General features: G+C 36.9%; 2 protein-coding genes and 1 long non-coding RNA gene across 3 annotated transcripts in view; 2 read left to right on the top strand and 1 right to left on the bottom strand.

Moving 5' to 3' along the window:
* LOC136815453 (N-alpha-acetyltransferase 50-like) overlaps positions 1 to 17,907 on the bottom strand; it is a 431,221-nt gene that overhangs the window by 83,829 nt on the left and 329,485 nt on the right. The gene's annotated exons all lie outside the window — the stretch shown is intronic.
* LOC136815431 (uncharacterized) lies at positions 10,714 to 11,690 on the top strand. Its single transcript, XR_010847715.1, has 3 exons — positions 10,714 to 11,141; positions 11,285 to 11,379; positions 11,640 to 11,690. It is a non-coding gene; the product is annotated as an uncharacterized lncRNA (long non-coding RNA).
* On the top strand, positions 13,844 to 15,959 carry LOC136815430 (uncharacterized). Its single transcript, XM_067071881.1, has 2 exons — positions 13,844 to 15,240; positions 15,453 to 15,959. Exons 1-2 carry the CDS (start codon positions 13,939 to 13,941, stop codon positions 15,744 to 15,746), a joined length of 1,596 nt encoding a protein of 531 aa, XP_066927982.1. The 5' UTR covers positions 13,844 to 13,938; the 3' UTR covers positions 15,747 to 15,959.

Here is a 17,907-nt window from a genome sequence, read left to right as displayed (position 1 = left end):
ATGAAAAAAAAAAAAACAATATGCCAACACAGATAAAACAGATGTCATTGCACAGGCAAAGACAAAAGAAAAAAACTTTTCATAAAGTTTTGATGTACCGGCTGGATTCCGCTTTCAAGACCTTTGCAATCACCGAATATTATGGAATTATATGGAATTACGAGAATTATGACGGATTTCTCTGATGCAACATGGGAAGAATCTGGGTCAGTGATTACCTATAATGCATTGCGTCAACATTATGTTTGAGGTTTTCCTTGTATCTTTGATATTGCAATGGCATCGATTGGATTGATGGAAATGATTACAATAACAATCAATTATATCATTGGAGGTATGAAAACGTTTTATTACTTTCTTAGTTCTATCTACGAGACACAATTGAATACAGCTGACTCTCTCTGTAGACCCGGAGGGTAATTTAAACTACTTTTTAGCTACTCTCGGGTACCTAATAGCCGGGGGGATTGGAATAAGCGGGGGGTTGGAAAAAATCTCAAAACTTAATAAGGGGGGGGGGTTGGAATGAAAATGTCCTGGGTGGAAAACTTTTGAAGAGGAGGCTAACGCAGCTGAATTAGGACAAAAAAGGGAACTTTCAAAAACATTTTCCCAAAAATTAATAAGCGATTCATAACAGAGATTCAAATTAAAGGGACTGTATCTCTATTTCGAAGTTGAAGATTAAGGCAGTTGAAAATCATTTAGAGAAAGGAAATTGATCAAAGGAGCCAAGATATGATTCGCAGAGATAGAAGATAATCCAGTTAAATAGAATTCACTTTGCTTTCACTTGTATTTTTCCCACGTATTTTAATTTGGTTTTAAATCCAATCAATGACTGTCTTTCTCGGGTAGTTTTGAACAAAATTTTCTTTTTCTTTTTTATTTATTAATTACTGCAATCACTAAAGACGAAAAATTTCAGTAGGTCTCTTCAAGTGTGTGCAGGCCAAGAGGCAGGGTGTGAAGCGCTTGTTCATGCCATGAAGGATATTTTTGAGAAGGAAGAGACCACTGAAGCTTTATTGCTGGTAGGTGCAAGTAATGCCTTACTTCGGTAAATCGCAGGCTCTTCCTTCATAACATAAATATCATATGTCCTGTAATGGCCACATTTGTCAACAATTGCTATGCCACTGACTCCCGCCTATTTGTTGCTGGAGGTGGGGAAATAAAATCAAGAGAAGGCACCACACAGGGTGACCCTATGGTCATGGCTACTTATGCAATTGCAACGATACCCATGTTACTCATGCTAGTAGAATTCTCCTACGAAGAACACCTGCCAACAAAAAGTCTCAAACGCTGGTGGGATAAGCTCTGTGAAATTGGTCCTAAATTTGGATACTATCCAAATGCCAGTAAAACCTGGATCATCACAAAAGATAACTTAATCATTCATGGTACTGACACCAAGGAAATCAAACACAAAACGAAATCAATGATCTTAGAACACTAAGGAAAGGAATGGATCCCACTCAACTAAAACTAAAGGAGGTGGCATGTGAAAAAGGAGCATCCAGTTGGCTCACACTCCTCCCTCTTACTGATGAAGGCTATGGCCTCAACAAAGAGCTCTTCTGGGATCTGATCAGGATTCGCTATGGCTACCAACTAAAAAGACTTCTGTCAACTTGCTCAGGAACATCATCGCACTGATGCTCAAAACGGTGTCTAAAGATGTCTTCACTGAACCACCATTGCAACCTTTGACGAAGTGAGCGCAATTGCTGGAGATGAAGCCCGCCTTGATGTTTGTGCTAGAGGCTTCTAGCAAACTGGTCAAATTGCATTCTTTGACATGAGGGTGTTTAACCCATTAGCAAAACGACATGTTAGCCAGGACCTCAGGAAATGTTTTGAGGCGAATGAACGTGAAAAGAAGAGAGCTTACAATCAACGGGTGCTTGAAATTGAACATGGTTCTTTTACCCCACTAGTTTTCTCGGCCACCGGTGGCATGGGGAGAGAATGCACCAAGTTTATTACACGCTTGGCGGATATGATGGCTAACAAACAGGGGAAGCCCTACGGAGAAGTTGTTACATGGATGAAGAGAAAGATTATGATCGGACTCTGCAGAGCAGTAGGCGTCTGTCTTAGAGGAAGTAGAACTGTTTTTGGTCAACGAGACTTGAATATTAATGAGGACATTTCAATCAACCTTTCTAATACGAACATTGAAACATGGTTCATCATCTTTATCTTATTTTAGCTACAGTATATGGCCCCCAAAACGGAGACGGCCCCCAAAACGGAGACGGCCCCCAAAACGGAGGTGTCATGAAAATGAAGATTCTGACTTTAGATTTATTAGAATTAAACGATTTTTGTTGGACCTACCCGGAGGTCCTATAAATTAACTGATGTTCGTCCGTTCGTCCGTTCGTTAGTTACCAGCTTTTCTCGAGATTGGCTCATTAGTTTTTTCTGATTTTTGGCACAATCATGCAAAATGGTAATGCCCAAAATGTGACGGAGCCCGATTTTCGAAAAAAAATCATTTCCGGCCGAAAATGCCGGAAATATGCCGGAAAAACCGGTTTTTTGGCATTTTCTCGAGATTTCATCATTAGGTTTTTCAGATTTTTTGCACAAACAGTCAGGAACACCTTCAAATTAGCCTATCATAGGCTGATTAGCCTATCATAGGCTATTTAGCCGAAACCTCGATTTCTGACGAAATATAAATAGTCTAAATAAATATTCTCTAAGAAGAAATACATGGTTTCTCATTGTCAGAGAAATGCTCATGACAAATTTTGACTTTGGGTCAATTTTGGTTTAGGAAATATTCCACTTTTTGGTACTGCGCATGTGTGCGCATGTGCAGAGTAAGGAAATCGGGCTTTCTGTCGATTCAGCAGAACTTCATTATCAGAAAATTAGCCTATAATCGGTTAGTTAGCCGAAGGATACTAAATTTATTCATATTTCTGTTTCCAAAATTGAATGTTATATCAGTTTAAGTGAAAAAGATTCTTTTGGCTTTGGACAATGAAGTAATGGTGAAAAATAGACGCGACTATTTATATTTCGTCAGAAATCGAGGTTTTTATCGATTTTCGGCTAAATAGCCTATATAAAATAGTCTAAATAGCCTATGATAGGCTAATCAGCCTATGATAGGCTAATTTGAAGGTGTTCTTGACTGACAAAGATGCGTATTAGCAATGCCCAAAACATGGCAGAGTCCGATTTTTGAGAAAAATTCTTTCCCGGCCGAATATGCCGGAAATCGTCGTTTTTGCAGATTTTCATCGGACTTTTTCCTTATAATTGGTTGTTTTTTCACACAAAAACATTGTTAATAGCAATGTCCACAAAAGCATGGATCAATTGTCTATAAAACTGATTTTTGAAGCCGGAACTTTCTAAAAATCGCCGGAACAGCCGGTTTTCGCCGGAAAAACGGTATTTCTTGAATTTCTCGAGCTGTATTTTATATTTTTTATGAAATTTTGCACACGGATGTAAAATGACAATAGCTAAAAAGTCACGGAGCCCGATTTTCGAAAAACATTTCTTTCCGGCCGAAAATGTCGGAAATATGCCGGAAAAACTGTTTTTTTGGCATTTTATCGAGATTTTGTCATTAGTTTTTTCTGATTTTTTGCTTAAAGATGCGTATTAATATTGTTCAAACCATGGCCGAGTTTTGATTTTTGAGAATTTTTTTTTTCGGTTGAAAAAGCATGATTCCATTCTCAATAAAACTGATTTTTGCGACCAGCACTTTCTATTTATTTTTCCCCTACAACCCTTACCTCTCCCCCCATCAACAATCAATGACGACTTTATTGCGTTATGTTTTTTCGCTAAACGCTATATTTTTTGACTGATTTTTTTCTCCTCGCATTGCTATCCAACTTTCATCATCAGGTAGGTCCATTCAGCATCTAGCTTGTTTATTTTGAAAGAATGATGGTTATGCTTAGAAATTAGCATGTCTTTGATGGTTTGAGGCAGATTTAAAATAGTATATTTGCGTCTGAAGCGGGGAATATTTTAACACCAAAATTAGATAAAAATTGCATATAACTCACTCTAGCTCCTTGGATATTGAAAGTTATGAAAATAGGGTATACATATGTGACTTTAGAGGCTGGGTAAAAGATATAGCATCTTAAAGGTCAACCAGTATTTCGGAGCCCTAGAATCAGCATTGATAAAAACGAAAATTCTAAATGTGAGAAACAGCAAAAAATCTTGGAATTCCATTCCTATCAGCTTGACTTAATAGTTTATAACAAAAAATTAACATTATATATAAAATTTTTCGCTGAATCAGCAAAAACGGCAAATTCTATAATATTTTTGCAAAATATAGGAGAAAAATACCTTTAAAGCTTAATATTTTCAGTTTCAGTTAAGCTTTTTTCTAAAATTTTCACAGCTTATTACGCACGGAGCGAGCGGAGTGCGACTCTTTTGGCAAACGCATGCGCGTAAGCAAAATTTACAAAATTTCAATGATATGCGGGTACTAAAAATGGAAATTCAGTTTTTTTTTCACCTTTTTTTTCGTCTTGCCGCTATTCCACCATGTTTAGCCTCTGGAATGTTTCAACTTTGAAAATTTCGTCAAAATTAGCTTGTTTTGAGAAGAAGTCGTTGCAGTGTCAATCTTTCGCAAATTTAAAAACCCACTTTCCTTTGGAAAAAATTGACGTTTTTTGGTTTTTTGGGACCCTTGGAGCACAAGGTACCTGTTGACCGCAAAAATTTCAAAATTCGCGAATTGACCGTTGATAACATTAGGGGTAAAGGGACCCAATGACGTCACGGGTTTTTGAAAAACTTCAAAATGCGATATCTCGAGCTTGAAGAGGAGTTGGGAGGTCGTTGACCCCTCAATCTATCGGGAATTTTGTGGGGAATGAGATGGGAGGGTTTATAAGGCTGCAGTAGGACTTTCAAATTTGGCTGAATTTTCAGCCATTTTCAGTTGATGACGTCATCAAAATAGAAAACATGCGATATCTCGAGTTTGAAGAAGAGTTGAGAGGTCGTTGACCCCTCATTAGATCGAGAACTTTATGGGGAATGAGATGGGAAGGTTTATAAGGCTTGAGTAGGACCTTAGAATTTGGCTGAATTTTTAGCCATTTTTAGCTGATGACGTCATCAAAACAAAAAAATGCGATAACTCGAGATTGGAAAGGAATTGGGAGGTCGTTGACCCCTCATTCTATCGGGAATTTTATGGGGAATAAGATGGGATTGGAAAGGAGTTTGGAAATGGCTAACCCCTCTTTGGATCGGAAAATTTATCGAGAATGCAATGAGAGAGGGGTGTTATGAGCGTTATGAGGCCTTGGGACGACTTTAAATAAAAATTGGTTACCATTTGGGTAAGCAGCGTGAGAAAATCAAAACAAAACAGCCGATAAGAACTGAACTCTCGGAATAAATAATGGAAAAACGTAAATAATCTATTTTTTGATGAGGTCTTACTCCATTCTTTCCAAAAAGTCAGTGAAATTAAAACTGATGAAATATATAGAAATTATTACAAAACAACTCGACACACACGTGACACGACCCAAAGTAAATAAATTCAGCTTTCGGCACTTTCGTTCGTTTCGTGAAAACCAAACAGTTCTTTTTATGAATGTATGCATAAAAACTTGAAATTCTTTAATACTTGTCAAGAATATTTTCCATAACAAAACGAGGGAAATTCAATATCTTTGTCTCTTTGATTAAACCATAAACCAGGTAAAACGAGGGATTTGTGTAAAAAGTCTCTTGTGTCTCTCCCAATCCTCCACAAAACTGTGTCTTTGCCTTTTCAGCATCAATTCTTCAACAATCAACACTTTTTACTTCGAAAATTCAACCCAATTAGTTTTTGTTGCAAAAATGTTGTTTCAGACCATTCATAGCTTAAACCAGTATACATTTTCTCATCTATGCATCGAAACAAAAACATCGAAAGTGTTATCAATCTGATAGAGAAACGCATTAATGAAGAATTTCTTCTCAATCGAAAAAATTCAATGCATCTTCTTTTTGTTTACTGTAATGTCCAGACGATCTCAATCGAACGGAATCGACGATCGAACCAGTCGAACCAAATCGAACGCAATCGACCAATTGAAATTCGATTGTCGAACACAATCGAATCTCAATCGAACGTCAAAATTCTGGTTAATATTCGATTGGTTCGATTGTTGTTCGACTGGTTCGATCGTCGATTCCGTTCGATTGAAATCGTCTGGCTTTATTCTTACAGCTTCCCAACATCACAAGCCGAATGAAATTACTTTCGATTTCTCGGGTAAGTTATGGCATGTCTCAAAAACTGAAAATTACCATAATTTTTAGATCGCATTAGTCGACAGAAAATGACCAAACAAATTACTGAACGTGAAGGGTACTATGATGTAGTTTCTAACCTGATGTGTAACCTAATTGTTTTTTCGCTGATTTTCGCGAAAAACCGCAAAAACTGATTATTACGTAATAATCGATGACGTCATCAAAACTAAAAATTGAATTTCTCAAGAATGGTTTATCTAATAATTGTCTTTAAACTTTCACCAAAGATGTATCTTACTAAAGTCGATAATTTGAAAAAAAAATCTTTTCGAAATTTTGATGACGTCAGGAGAAATTAGTAAAAAACGAAAAATCCTATTTTCTACTGACGTCATCAAAATTTCGAAAAAGATTTTTTTTCAAATCATCAACTTTAGTAAGATACATCTTTGGTGAAAGTTTGAAGACAATTAGATAAACCATTCTTGAGAAATTCAATTTTTAGTTTTGATGACGTCATCGATTATTACGTAATAATCAGTTTTTGCGATTTTTCGCGAAAATCAGCGAAAAAACAATTAGGTTACACATCAGGTTAGAAACTACATCATAGTACCCTTCACGTTCAGTCATTTGTTTGGTCATTTTCTGTCGACTAATGCGATCTAAAAATTATGGTAATTTTAAGACATGCCATAACTTACCCGAGTTTCCGATTATGCGATGAACAATCCGGGGGTCAACGAATCGACGATCGAATGCAATCAAACGCAATCGAACATCAATCGAATCTGAAAATTGCGGTAATATTCGATTGAGATTCGATTGCGTTTGACAATCGAATTTCAATCGGTCGATTGCGTTCGATTGTTGTTCGACTGGTTCGATCGTCGATTCCGTTCGATTGAGATCGTCTGGTAATTTATAATAATTTCACATCTCTGAAAAAGCTGCTGCATTTATTTTGAAGCTTCTGGATCGACAAAATTTTTCTTTATTTTGATGTGCATAATTTTGGCGGGAACTTCGGTCGAATGTTTTTGTTCGAATCTAAAATTCGAATCTAACAAGATTTTCGAACAAAAACATTCGAAATTATAGAGACCCGGAAGTTATTTTTCATTTTTTAACTTTGGAATTTTTGCTTCCTTTAGCTTTCCGAGTTATTATTGATCTTCTAACTCTGGAAATAGTTGGCTCTATAGAATCCCTTTCGCTTTGCGAACACGAGACTCGTTCTCCGTGCGTAACCCCTTTTACGATTGATATGCGGGCCCAAAAAATGAAATTCAGTTTTTTTTCACGATTTTTTTCGTCTAGCCGCTATTCCGCCGTGTTTAGCCTGTGGAATGTTTCAACTTTGAAAATTTCGTGAAAATTAGCGTTTTTTAAGAAGAAGTCGTTGCAGTGGCAATCTTTCGCAAATTTATAAACCCACTTTCCCTTGGAAAAAATTGACGTTTTTTGTTTTTTTGGGACCCTTGGGGCATTAGGCACCTGTTGACCGCAAAAATTCCTAAATTCGCGAATTCACCGTTGATAACATTAGGGGTAAAGGGACCCAATGACGTCACGGATTTGGGAAAAACTTCAAAATGCGATATCTCGAGTTTGAAGAGGAGTTGGGAGGTCTTTGACCCCTCAATCTATCGGGAATTTTATGGGGAATGAAATGGGAGGGTTTATAAGGCTTGAGTAGCACTTTCAAATTTGGCTGAATTTTCAGCCATTTTCAGTTGATGACGTCATCAAAACAGAAAACATGCGATATCTCGAGTTTGAAGAGGAGTTTGGAAATGGCTAACCCCTCTTTGGATCGGGAATTTTATGGGGAATGAGATGGGAGGGTTTATAAGGCTTGAGTAGGACTTTCAAATTTGCCTGGATTTTTAGCCATTTTCAGTTGATGACGTCATCAAAACAATGCGATAACTCGAGATTGGAAAGGAGTTCTGAAATGGCTAACCCCTCTTTGGATCGGAAAATTTATCGAGAATGCAATCAGACAGGGGTGTTACGAGGCTTTAGGACGACTTTAAATAGAAATTAGCTAACATTTGGATAAGCAGCGTGAGAAAATCAAAACAAAACAGCCGAAAAGAACTGAACTCGCGGAATAAAAAGTGGGAAAACGTAAAATAAAACTATTTTTTATGAGCACTTATTCTATTCTTTCCAAAAAGTCAGTGAAATTAAATCTGATGAAATATAAAGAAATTATTACAAAACTACTCGACACACGTGACACGACCCAAAGCCAATAAATTCAGCTTTCGGCACTTTCGTTCGTGAAAACCAAACAATTTCTTTTATCAATGCATGTATAAAATCTTGAAATTCTTTAATACTTGTCACGAATGCGAATATTTTCCATAAAAAACAAGGGAATTCATGTCTTTGATTTAAAGCGAACGAGAGATTTTTGTAAAGGTCTCTCGAGTCTCTCCCAATCCTCTACAAAACTGTGTTGACTTTTCAGCATCAATTCTTCAACAATCAACACTTTTTACTTCCAAAATTCGACACGTTTACAGCTTGACGATAGTTGAATTAAAGTCGAGAAGTTCCCCTATTAGTTTTTGTTGCAAAAATGTTGTTTCACCCAGCATCGAAAAAAAAACATTGAAAAGTGTGTTAATCTGATAGAGAAACGCAATGATGAAGAATTTCTTCTCAATCGAAAAAATACAATACATCTTCTTTTTCTGTGTATAATCAATTCCTTGGTATAATGTATAATAATTTCACATCTCTGAAAAAGCTGCTGCATTTATTTTGAAGCTTCTGGATCGAAAAATTTTTTCTTTATTTTGATGTGCATAATTTTGGTGGTAATTTGTCGAATCTTTTTGTTCGAATCCAACATTCGAATCTAACAAGATTTTCGAACAAAAACATTCGAAATTATAGAGACCCGGAAGTTATTTTTCATTTTTTAACCTTGGAATTTTTGCTTCCTTTAGCTTTCCGAGTTATTTTTGATTTTCTAAATCGGGAAATTGTGCTTCCTTTAACTATCCGAGTTATTTTTCCTTTTTTAAATCAGGAATTTTTGCTTCCTTTAACTTTCTGTAAATAGATTTATGTTACACTGGCCAAATAAAAAGGCTTGCCTCGTAAAATTTCTGGTGACGGCATTTAAGGCCAAAATAACGTCATCATCACAACATTCGCAGTATTTTGAGTTTTGATCCGTTTGAAGTTGTAATTTTTAGATTTATGGAATTTTAGATTTTCGGAATTTCTTTGAGATCTGGGATTTTCGAAAAAAAAAAGTATGATATTCTTTTGAGCAGCAGATTGATAGCCTCCGCCTCTTCTTACATAACTAATGCAGTGGGTCTCTCTTTGAATCCCTTTCGCTTTGCGAACACGAGACTCGTTCTCCGTGCGTAATAGTCCAGGGGAATTTTGGTCATTTTTTACCGAACCCAAAATTTGCGTACACATGGAATTTTTTGATTGAAATGTGTTCATGGGGTCATTGGGATTGAAAAACCGTCGAGTGCCACCTGGCACACCTTGAGCATTTTCCATAATGGCGGAATTTTCAAAATGGCGGATTAAAAAAAATGCAAAATTTTGATATCTTCAAACCTAAGCACATTATATACCGTTGGAAAGGATTTTTTATGCTGAACAACTTTTTTGTCTACGAAAAAGTCTGAAAATGTACTCAATGTGAGTAATAAGTGTCCGAAGCTAGGTCGGTGATGTCATCATTTTTCGGACAAGTGCTTTTTTGGTTAAAACTATCAAGTGTAATATACTGTTGGAAAGGATTTTATATGCTGAACAACTTTTTTGCTTACGAAAAAGTCTGAAAATGTACTCAATGTGAGTAATAAGTGTCCGAAGCTAGGTCGGTGATGTCATCATTTTTCGGACAAGTGCTTTTTTGGTTAAAACTATCAAGTGTTATATACCGTTGGAAAGGATTTTATATGCTGAACAACTTTTTTGCTTACGAAAAAGTTTGAAAATTCACCCAATGTGAGTAATAAGTGTTTGAAGGCATGTAGCTGATGTCATCACTTTTCAGAAACCTGTCTTTTCCTTTTAGCTTAAATATCGAATCTTCAGAAACTACATATTGTATTTAGTGAAGCTACGTCAGAATTCTTTTATCTGTATTAGTCAAACTTGAAAATTGAATTAATTGAAGAACATTATTATATAGAATTGAGTTTCTCTTTATTTATTTTCTAGTGAAAGAAAAATTATAAGTTATAAAATGATTGAACAGAAAAGTTAGCTGAAGACAGAAAAAAGTTTGCTTTCGTTGGAATTTTCTGGTAAGTCTTAAAATTCGTTCTATTAAGCTTTAGTAAAGATCTTTTAAATTAGCATTAGAAGATGCTTTCTAACCAGCTCAAGAGGCTCAAAAATCTTGATCAAGGATTATTTTGATTTCAAAGTTTCTCATTTTGCCCGTTTAAGGTATGGCTTGCATCTTCACAGATTATCTCAGTACTTGCAAGGGAGATAATGATAGAGATTTAATACAGATTTCTGAGCAAAGATTATTATCAGTCAAGGATGCATGTACAAGTAGAGGAGACGCCAACTTAAATGTTATACTAGAAAGCTCTGAACTATTTACTGCACACAGAAATTGTTTATCTACGTATACATCAAAATCACATATTGACCGTCACTTGAAGCGCAAAGAAACAAACGACAACCCTACGCAAACAAAACGAAGGAAGATTTCCCGGAAGCCTTTCTTCTGGAAAGAAGAGTGTTTCTTTTGCGGGGAGAAATGCGAAGTAAAAGTCGACAAGAGGAATCCTAGCCGGTGGAGAGAATCGTATGAATGTAGAACAGCAGACAGAGGAAAAGGACAAGATACTTTTAAGGACGCTATCTTAAAGGTAACTATTTTTGATATTTTTAACCATTATAGTCTTTTTTAGACAACAAGTGTAACACGTGTAATTGATAGACGTTTTAGATCTTTATACATAAATCTTTGCTTAGCCCCGAAGATCTAAAATGATGACACACTTATTTACAGGTTTGCGACGAACGAGGTGATGATTGGGCAGATGAAGTACAATTAAGACTGAGTGATACGCGAGCAGCGTCCGATTTACACGCTGCTTTTGGGAGGTATTTTTTACCACTTGACTTGATTCGTTGAAGTTTCTGAGAGGGACAGACGAATCAACTTCTAATTTTGTGGACCAGGGGGGCTTCAACGCATTGAATCTTTCTCTCAATCGAAAGAGTTTGATGATAATTTTATTTCCATTTCAATAGTTAATTTATAACTGAAAATAAGTCGGAAATGACCTATTTCATATCTTAGGACTATTTTATCTCTTAGGATGATATTCTCCTCTAAGAAAATTATAATAACTTTGCCATAGGTACCACAATGATTGTAGACTAAAGTTTATGGCCGAGAGGAACGTTACCGCTGCACAAAGAAAGCTTGAATCACACGACCCTGTAGATGATGCATTTGAGATAGTATATTCAATCGTTGACAATGACCGATCTGGCATGTGGACGTCAATCGAAATTAATCAGATTTATCAAAATCACGGTGGTTCACAGTTGACGAGAAAGACTCTTATCGAGAAGCTCGTCAGAAGTTTTTCAAATGAGCTAATATTACTTTCTTCTCCGGGAATAGCACATGTATTGGTGTTTCGAAAACACGCATCAACCGTAATGAAAATTACCGAATCAGACGATGATCCAATCGACGTGAAGCGGATTGCCAATCGGATCAAAAAGGAGATTTTAGATATCGATTTCAACACAACCGAATACCAGCGCCGAATAAACAAATCTATCGCCAAAGAACCCGTGAGTGAAACCTTGTCGAACCTTCTTTCAAAAATATCACAAGATCTGGCCGAGAATGAATTACCATCTATACTCATCGGAAACATCATAACCAGTATCATAAGAAAGAAACCAACTACGCTGCTCATCGATCTAGCAATTCAAGTCCAAAAAAAAGAACTAGTCGATCACCTATACGATTATAAAGTTGTTTGCTCCTACGATGAACTCAAACGATTTCGTGCATCAGCAGCAATTGAGAACTCGAAAAAGTCTACCGCTAGTTTGAGAAATCACTTGGATGGACTTGTTCAAGGCGTAAGCGATAATTTTGACGTTACCATTTCTTCGCAAAATGGTCAAAAACAAACACATTCGCTTGCTATAATACTTACTCAAAAAGCCAATACCGAGGATTCCGAACAAAATGAAGAATCCCTTGCCTTTCCGAAAGTGAAAAAGGAAGACATCAAGAACTTGAAATTTCCTGACGTCCCCATCCAAGAGTACACCGGACCCAAGAAACCTGCCATGCCAAGTCTACCAAAAGGACGGAACCCTCTCAGTTTGAAACATTTAGCCCAGCAAGCCCTTTTATTAAAACGAGGAAAAGAACAGGACTTCAAATTCTTTCATGCGATGGCTACTGAGCCAACCACCCCAGAGTACTCTGGCTTCAATACCCGTGAAGTTCGTGAAAGTGGAGTTCTAAAATCAAAGAAAACTATCGCTGTATACACTCCTCTCATTGATCAAAAGCCATCCGATCACACAACCATTTATACAGCAATGTCTGAGACAAAGAGAATCACTAATGCAACCGGCCAGAAGCACACAATAATGACCTGTGACCAACAACTCTACAAAATCATGGTAGATATTATGTGGGTTTATCCAGAAATCTTCCCGAACTTTATTCCTAGACTTGGTGGTATGCATCTTCTCATGAGCTTTATCGGATGTATAGGAACTCTTATGGCAAATAGCGGGCTTGAAGAAATCTTAGAAAAAAGCTTTTCTGGTGTCAAAAAGATGCTATCTGGCAAAAAGTTCCCTATGAATCTTCGAGCCTTGAGAATGGTGGTGGAGGAACTGTTTCGGAATGTTATCACAGAAATTTCTGATAGCACCAAACTTTCGGAATTCTTGGAGACAGTATCTGAGAGAAGTTCGACAGCAAAACATTGGGTGAACAACCTTATCAAACCAGTTTTTCTTTGCCTCCTTTTCGTGCGTGCTGAAAGAGAAGGAGAGTGGTTGCTTCATCTATCAGCAGTTAAAGATATGATACCATACTTCTTTGCAGCGGGCCACCAAAACTATGCTAGATACGCTTCGTATTATCTATTGAACATGGAAAGTATACCAAAGGAGATTCTTCAAAGATTTATGAAGGGGGAACACGTCATGAGGCATCAAGAGGGATTTTGGAACGGAATTTGGTCAGATATGTTTATCGAAACCACGTTCATGCGGTATGGGAAAGGTCCAGGCGGAATCGTCGGTGTCACACTCAAGCCAACTGTTGTTAAGAAGTGGGCCAACAGTCTTCACATAACAACCCAAATCTTGTCGGATCTTGATGATATGAGGGAGAAATCAACGCCTAAATCTCAAAACTTTCACAAGGAGGAATCCAAAGGAAGAGTCAAAAGTGACGAGACCGACCGATCCGGTATCAGAAAAACACTAGAAAAATGCATCGACCCGTTCAAGGAAAGCTTAGATGGTCTGGTCAATATCTTTTCGGGATTCATTGCCAAAGGTGAAGTGAATGTTCATAAAGCCGTTGAGGATGGACAAAGCCAACGAAACCAATTTATAAAGAACCTACCAGAAGGGTTTCACGAAAAGATATCTAGCAAAATAGTCACGATGAAGTCAGGCAAGAAATCGGTCGATTCTGGAGAAAGCAAGATTTTCAACACAGAGGTAATCTATTCACGGGTTATGTGTTTATTGAGTATTGACAGGGTCAAGTTAGAGGAAGTCTTGAGATTTGAGCTATCTCCCATACCCCTGTCAATATTTCAAAAGAATGGTGAAATGAGACCTCCAAACGCAAAGTCAGAGTTAAAGGAGGCTCTAAAGGTAACGACTTCCCAAAGGAACCAAACAAAACCAGAAGTTATCATCGTGGATGGGTGTGCCAAGTTTTGGGACGTCAGATGGCCAACGAATGGTACCGTCAGAGATTTGGCTTACAAGATGTACCAGTATGTAACTTATCAGCTGTCAAAAGAAAATTCTGACGTGTTTCTCATTTTCGATCGGTACTTCAAGTACTCAATCAAAGGCGCGACCAGGGATCAAAGGACGGGAAACATCTCTCACAATCATATTTTGAGCCTCGATTCACCTCTACCAACGAGAGAAATTGTGATGAAGTCTTCCAAGAACAAGATTCAAGTTATTGACATTGTATCGAAATACATTATCGAAATGCTCACCATCCATCGTTTCTCCAAACGATTTGTCGTTACGTGCTCAGAGGCAACACCCATCCAAGTGGAAAATGGTGTCATCACAACCCGAGATGATCTAAAAAGTTACCACGAAGAAGCTGATGTCAATATTATCAAACAAGCGATGAAGTGTGCAGAGGAAGGACAGTCCCCAATCAAAGTGATATGTGACGATACTGATGTCTTTGTTCTGCTAGCGTCGTATGTCCATAAGTATTCAGTGGAAGCATTAGTTGTTATGGAATCTTTCTCAGATGCTCGAGCACTCATTAACATCAACCAGACAGCGGAAAAACATGCTGATATCATGCCATCGCTCATTGCTGCACACGCTCTCTCAGGATGTGATAGTGTTCCAAAGATGCTAGGTATCGGAAAGAAGAAAGTCAAAAATGCGTTGAAAAAAGGCTACAAATTAGAGTCTCTTGGTAATATCAATGCATCTGAAGAATCGATCCTTGAAGATAGCACCAAACTCATTGCTGCATGCTATGGCATAAAACTGGATGAACCCGATCTCTCAAAAGCAAGATTCTTTTTGTGGGCCAAGCGAACAAAGAAGAAGCTATCTACAACCCTTAAACCACCAAAATTGGAATCTCTTCCACCTACAACCGAAGTGTTTCTCTTAAACGTGCTGAGAGCCCATTACCAAGCATGTATTTGGAACAGCTGCCTTGACGAAAGACCACCAGAAATGGATCCAACTAAGGTATTAAATGTCAGTGTCGATTTAAACAATGGATTTGAATTGGATTGTTAGGTTTATTATATATGTATTTATTTTTTCACGGCCATTACTTTTGCGAAATGATACTTTAAGAGAAGGAACTTTCTCAAAAATGCTAAGCTCATTCGCAAAAGTTTCTTTACTTAATGTGTTGAAAGTTTAGAAACTTTATTTCTAATTTCATTATCCCATAGTATGGATGGACTAAAGACGATATCAACGAGTGCCTATTACCTACAATGTTTCCCGAAAGCGTGTTCGCCGCACCGGATGCAGTCCTTCAGATGATTAAATGTAATTGTGCAAGTGAATCTCCTTGTTCAAGGCAGAACTGTACATGTGCCAGTGCAAAATTGTCTTGTAACAAATTTTGCAAATGTTATGAAAGTGAAAACACGTGTTGCAATGAATGGACGAATAAGGATGATTATTTGAACGATGACGAAGAGGAGAACGAGAACGAAGACGTGCACGAGTTGGAAGAATGATTACCATTTTAGAATTAGTTTTTGCTCTGAACAAGATTCTTTGAAAACTTTAATTCTTAATCGACATCAACTTTTTCATCTATTTGGATTTTATTCGAAAAAAAGAAGCTTTATCTGTAAGAGCAGTTAAAATTTTTCCAGGTGACTTGAGACTTTTTTATTGAACGAACTATTTGATACGACTGCCACGTTTTGAAATCATTACCTAGGTGATTAAATCCCTTGAGTCTTCAAGTATTACTCTATAAATGGAGTAAATCTTCTGATAAACTCCTCTGAGAATCAATTACCATAGCAATATTTTGAAAACGAGGTAAACGTTGCTCGTCACGTAATTTATGTAGAGGTTTACTATTGAACAACTTATTCAATTTATTGCACAGAAAGTAAATTATGTAAATATTTATGCAAATAGAGAGCCATAATATTTTTTACTTCAGTATTCTAAATATTCCTTTTTGATCCTATTATCAGGGCTGTTGATTCCATTCTGGTGTGTTTTTCTAATTCTTATTAACTGCTCTGTACGCAAAAGTCTTGCTCAGTATGAAAATTCCTTTCCAACTGTATATAACACTTAATAGTTTTAAGGAAAAAAGCCCATGTCCGAAAAATGACGACATCACCAACCTAGCTTCGGACACTTACTACTCACATTGAGTATATTTTCAGACTTTTTCTTAGACAAAAAAGTTGTTCAGCATAAAAAATCCTTTCCAACGGTATTATACACTTGATAGTTTTAACGAAAAAAGCACTTGTCCGAAAAATGACGACATCACCGACCTAGCTTCGGACACTTATTACTCACATTGAGTACATTTTCAGACTTTTTCGTAGACAAAAAAGTTGTTTAGCATAAAAAATCCTTTCCAACGGTATATAATGTGCTTAGGTTTGAAGATATCAAAATTTTGAAATTTTTTTAATCCGCCATTTTGAAAATTCCGCCATTATGGAAAATGCTCAAGGTGTGCCAGGTGGCACTCGACGGTTTTTCAATCCCAATGACCCAATGAACACATTTCAATCAAAAAATTCCATGTGTACGCAAATTTTGGGTCAAACCTAAATTCCCCTGGACTATAACCCCTTTTACGATTGATTGGTCATTTAAAGTGATAGAGATGACGCGTTCTTTAGAAAAAGTAATAAGATTCTTTTAACGTAATAACGACCAACCAAATCAAATAAGAGCTTGTAAAAACTCCAGCTTGTCCCAAATTATGCACGCGCATCGAAAAATATAAAAAACCCCGCGAAAATTCTGCTCCGTGACTGGGCGCATACTGACCAATTAGAGACACTTGCATATGCAGGGACAGATATCCCTGCAGACGAGTTACTTGGACCAGACCGTAAACCAGAGACAAAATATTAAAAAAACTAGACAGTGAAATAGTTTACGGTCTGGATATCCAGGCTATATATTCTCATGAAAGACAATGTCTATTCAACAAGCTTCATACCTAAGGCATAATTTGTTTCCCACTTAAACCCTCTAAATTCTTTCGGCTTTTATTATATGGTGATGAAAGCCTAACTTCACTTCTAATCCAAGCAATTCTTTGTTCTTTGGTTACTTTTATGCATGAAACCGTAGTTCAGTGGGGTACTATTTTAATCTCAAACAATCATAGCTCACCTTTTTCACCTATTCTTAATGTGTTTATTTTTTCGATTAATTTTATTAACAAAAACTTTTTTCTTTCTTTCATATAGCCTTGTACCTCTAGCGATATCCCTTATGGTGCCTAGCGGGGAGATAAGGCTATTAGTTTTTTTCAGTAGTGTTTCGTCTTATTTGTATATTATAAATAAAAAAACATTCTATGCTGAAATACGTAAGCAAAACGGTAAAAAAATATGAACCAAGCTGCCTTGCCAACATGCTTTCTGGTATTGATCGATACCTTAAAGAGAAACAATACAAATTCTCAATCGTGTGAGTTAAGGAGTTTTCTACATCAAAGTCTGTCCTCGAAGGGAAGGCCAGGATTCTCAGAGAGAAAGGTATGGGAAAACGACCAAATAAAGCACATAGCCTGACCAGAACAGAAGAGAAAATTTTGTGGACTTCTAATCAATTTGGTGCAAAAACCCCAATGTCTTTAGTGAACAAATTTGGTGGCAGTTTTTTTCAAAATTTTAGACTCCGTGG

Source organism: Clytia hemisphaerica, unplaced genomic scaffold (assembly GCF_902728285.1).
Source record: "Clytia hemisphaerica strain Z4C2 unplaced genomic scaffold, Clytia hemisphaerica genome assembly, whole genome shotgun sequence".
NCBI lineage: Eukaryota > Metazoa > Cnidaria > Hydrozoa > Leptothecata > Clytiidae > Clytia > Clytia hemisphaerica.
This window is presented reverse-complemented; position numbering and strand designations above follow the sequence as displayed.

Coding starts and splice junctions, on each gene's coding strand:
- LOC136815430 (XM_067071881.1), top strand. CDS start 13,939: ATGAAGTCAGGCAAGAAATCGGTCGATTCTGGAGAAAGCAAGATTTTC. Junction 15,241..15,452: donor CAGAAATGGATCCAACTAAG/GTATTAAATGTC, acceptor ATTATCCCATAG/TATGGATGGACTAAAGACGA.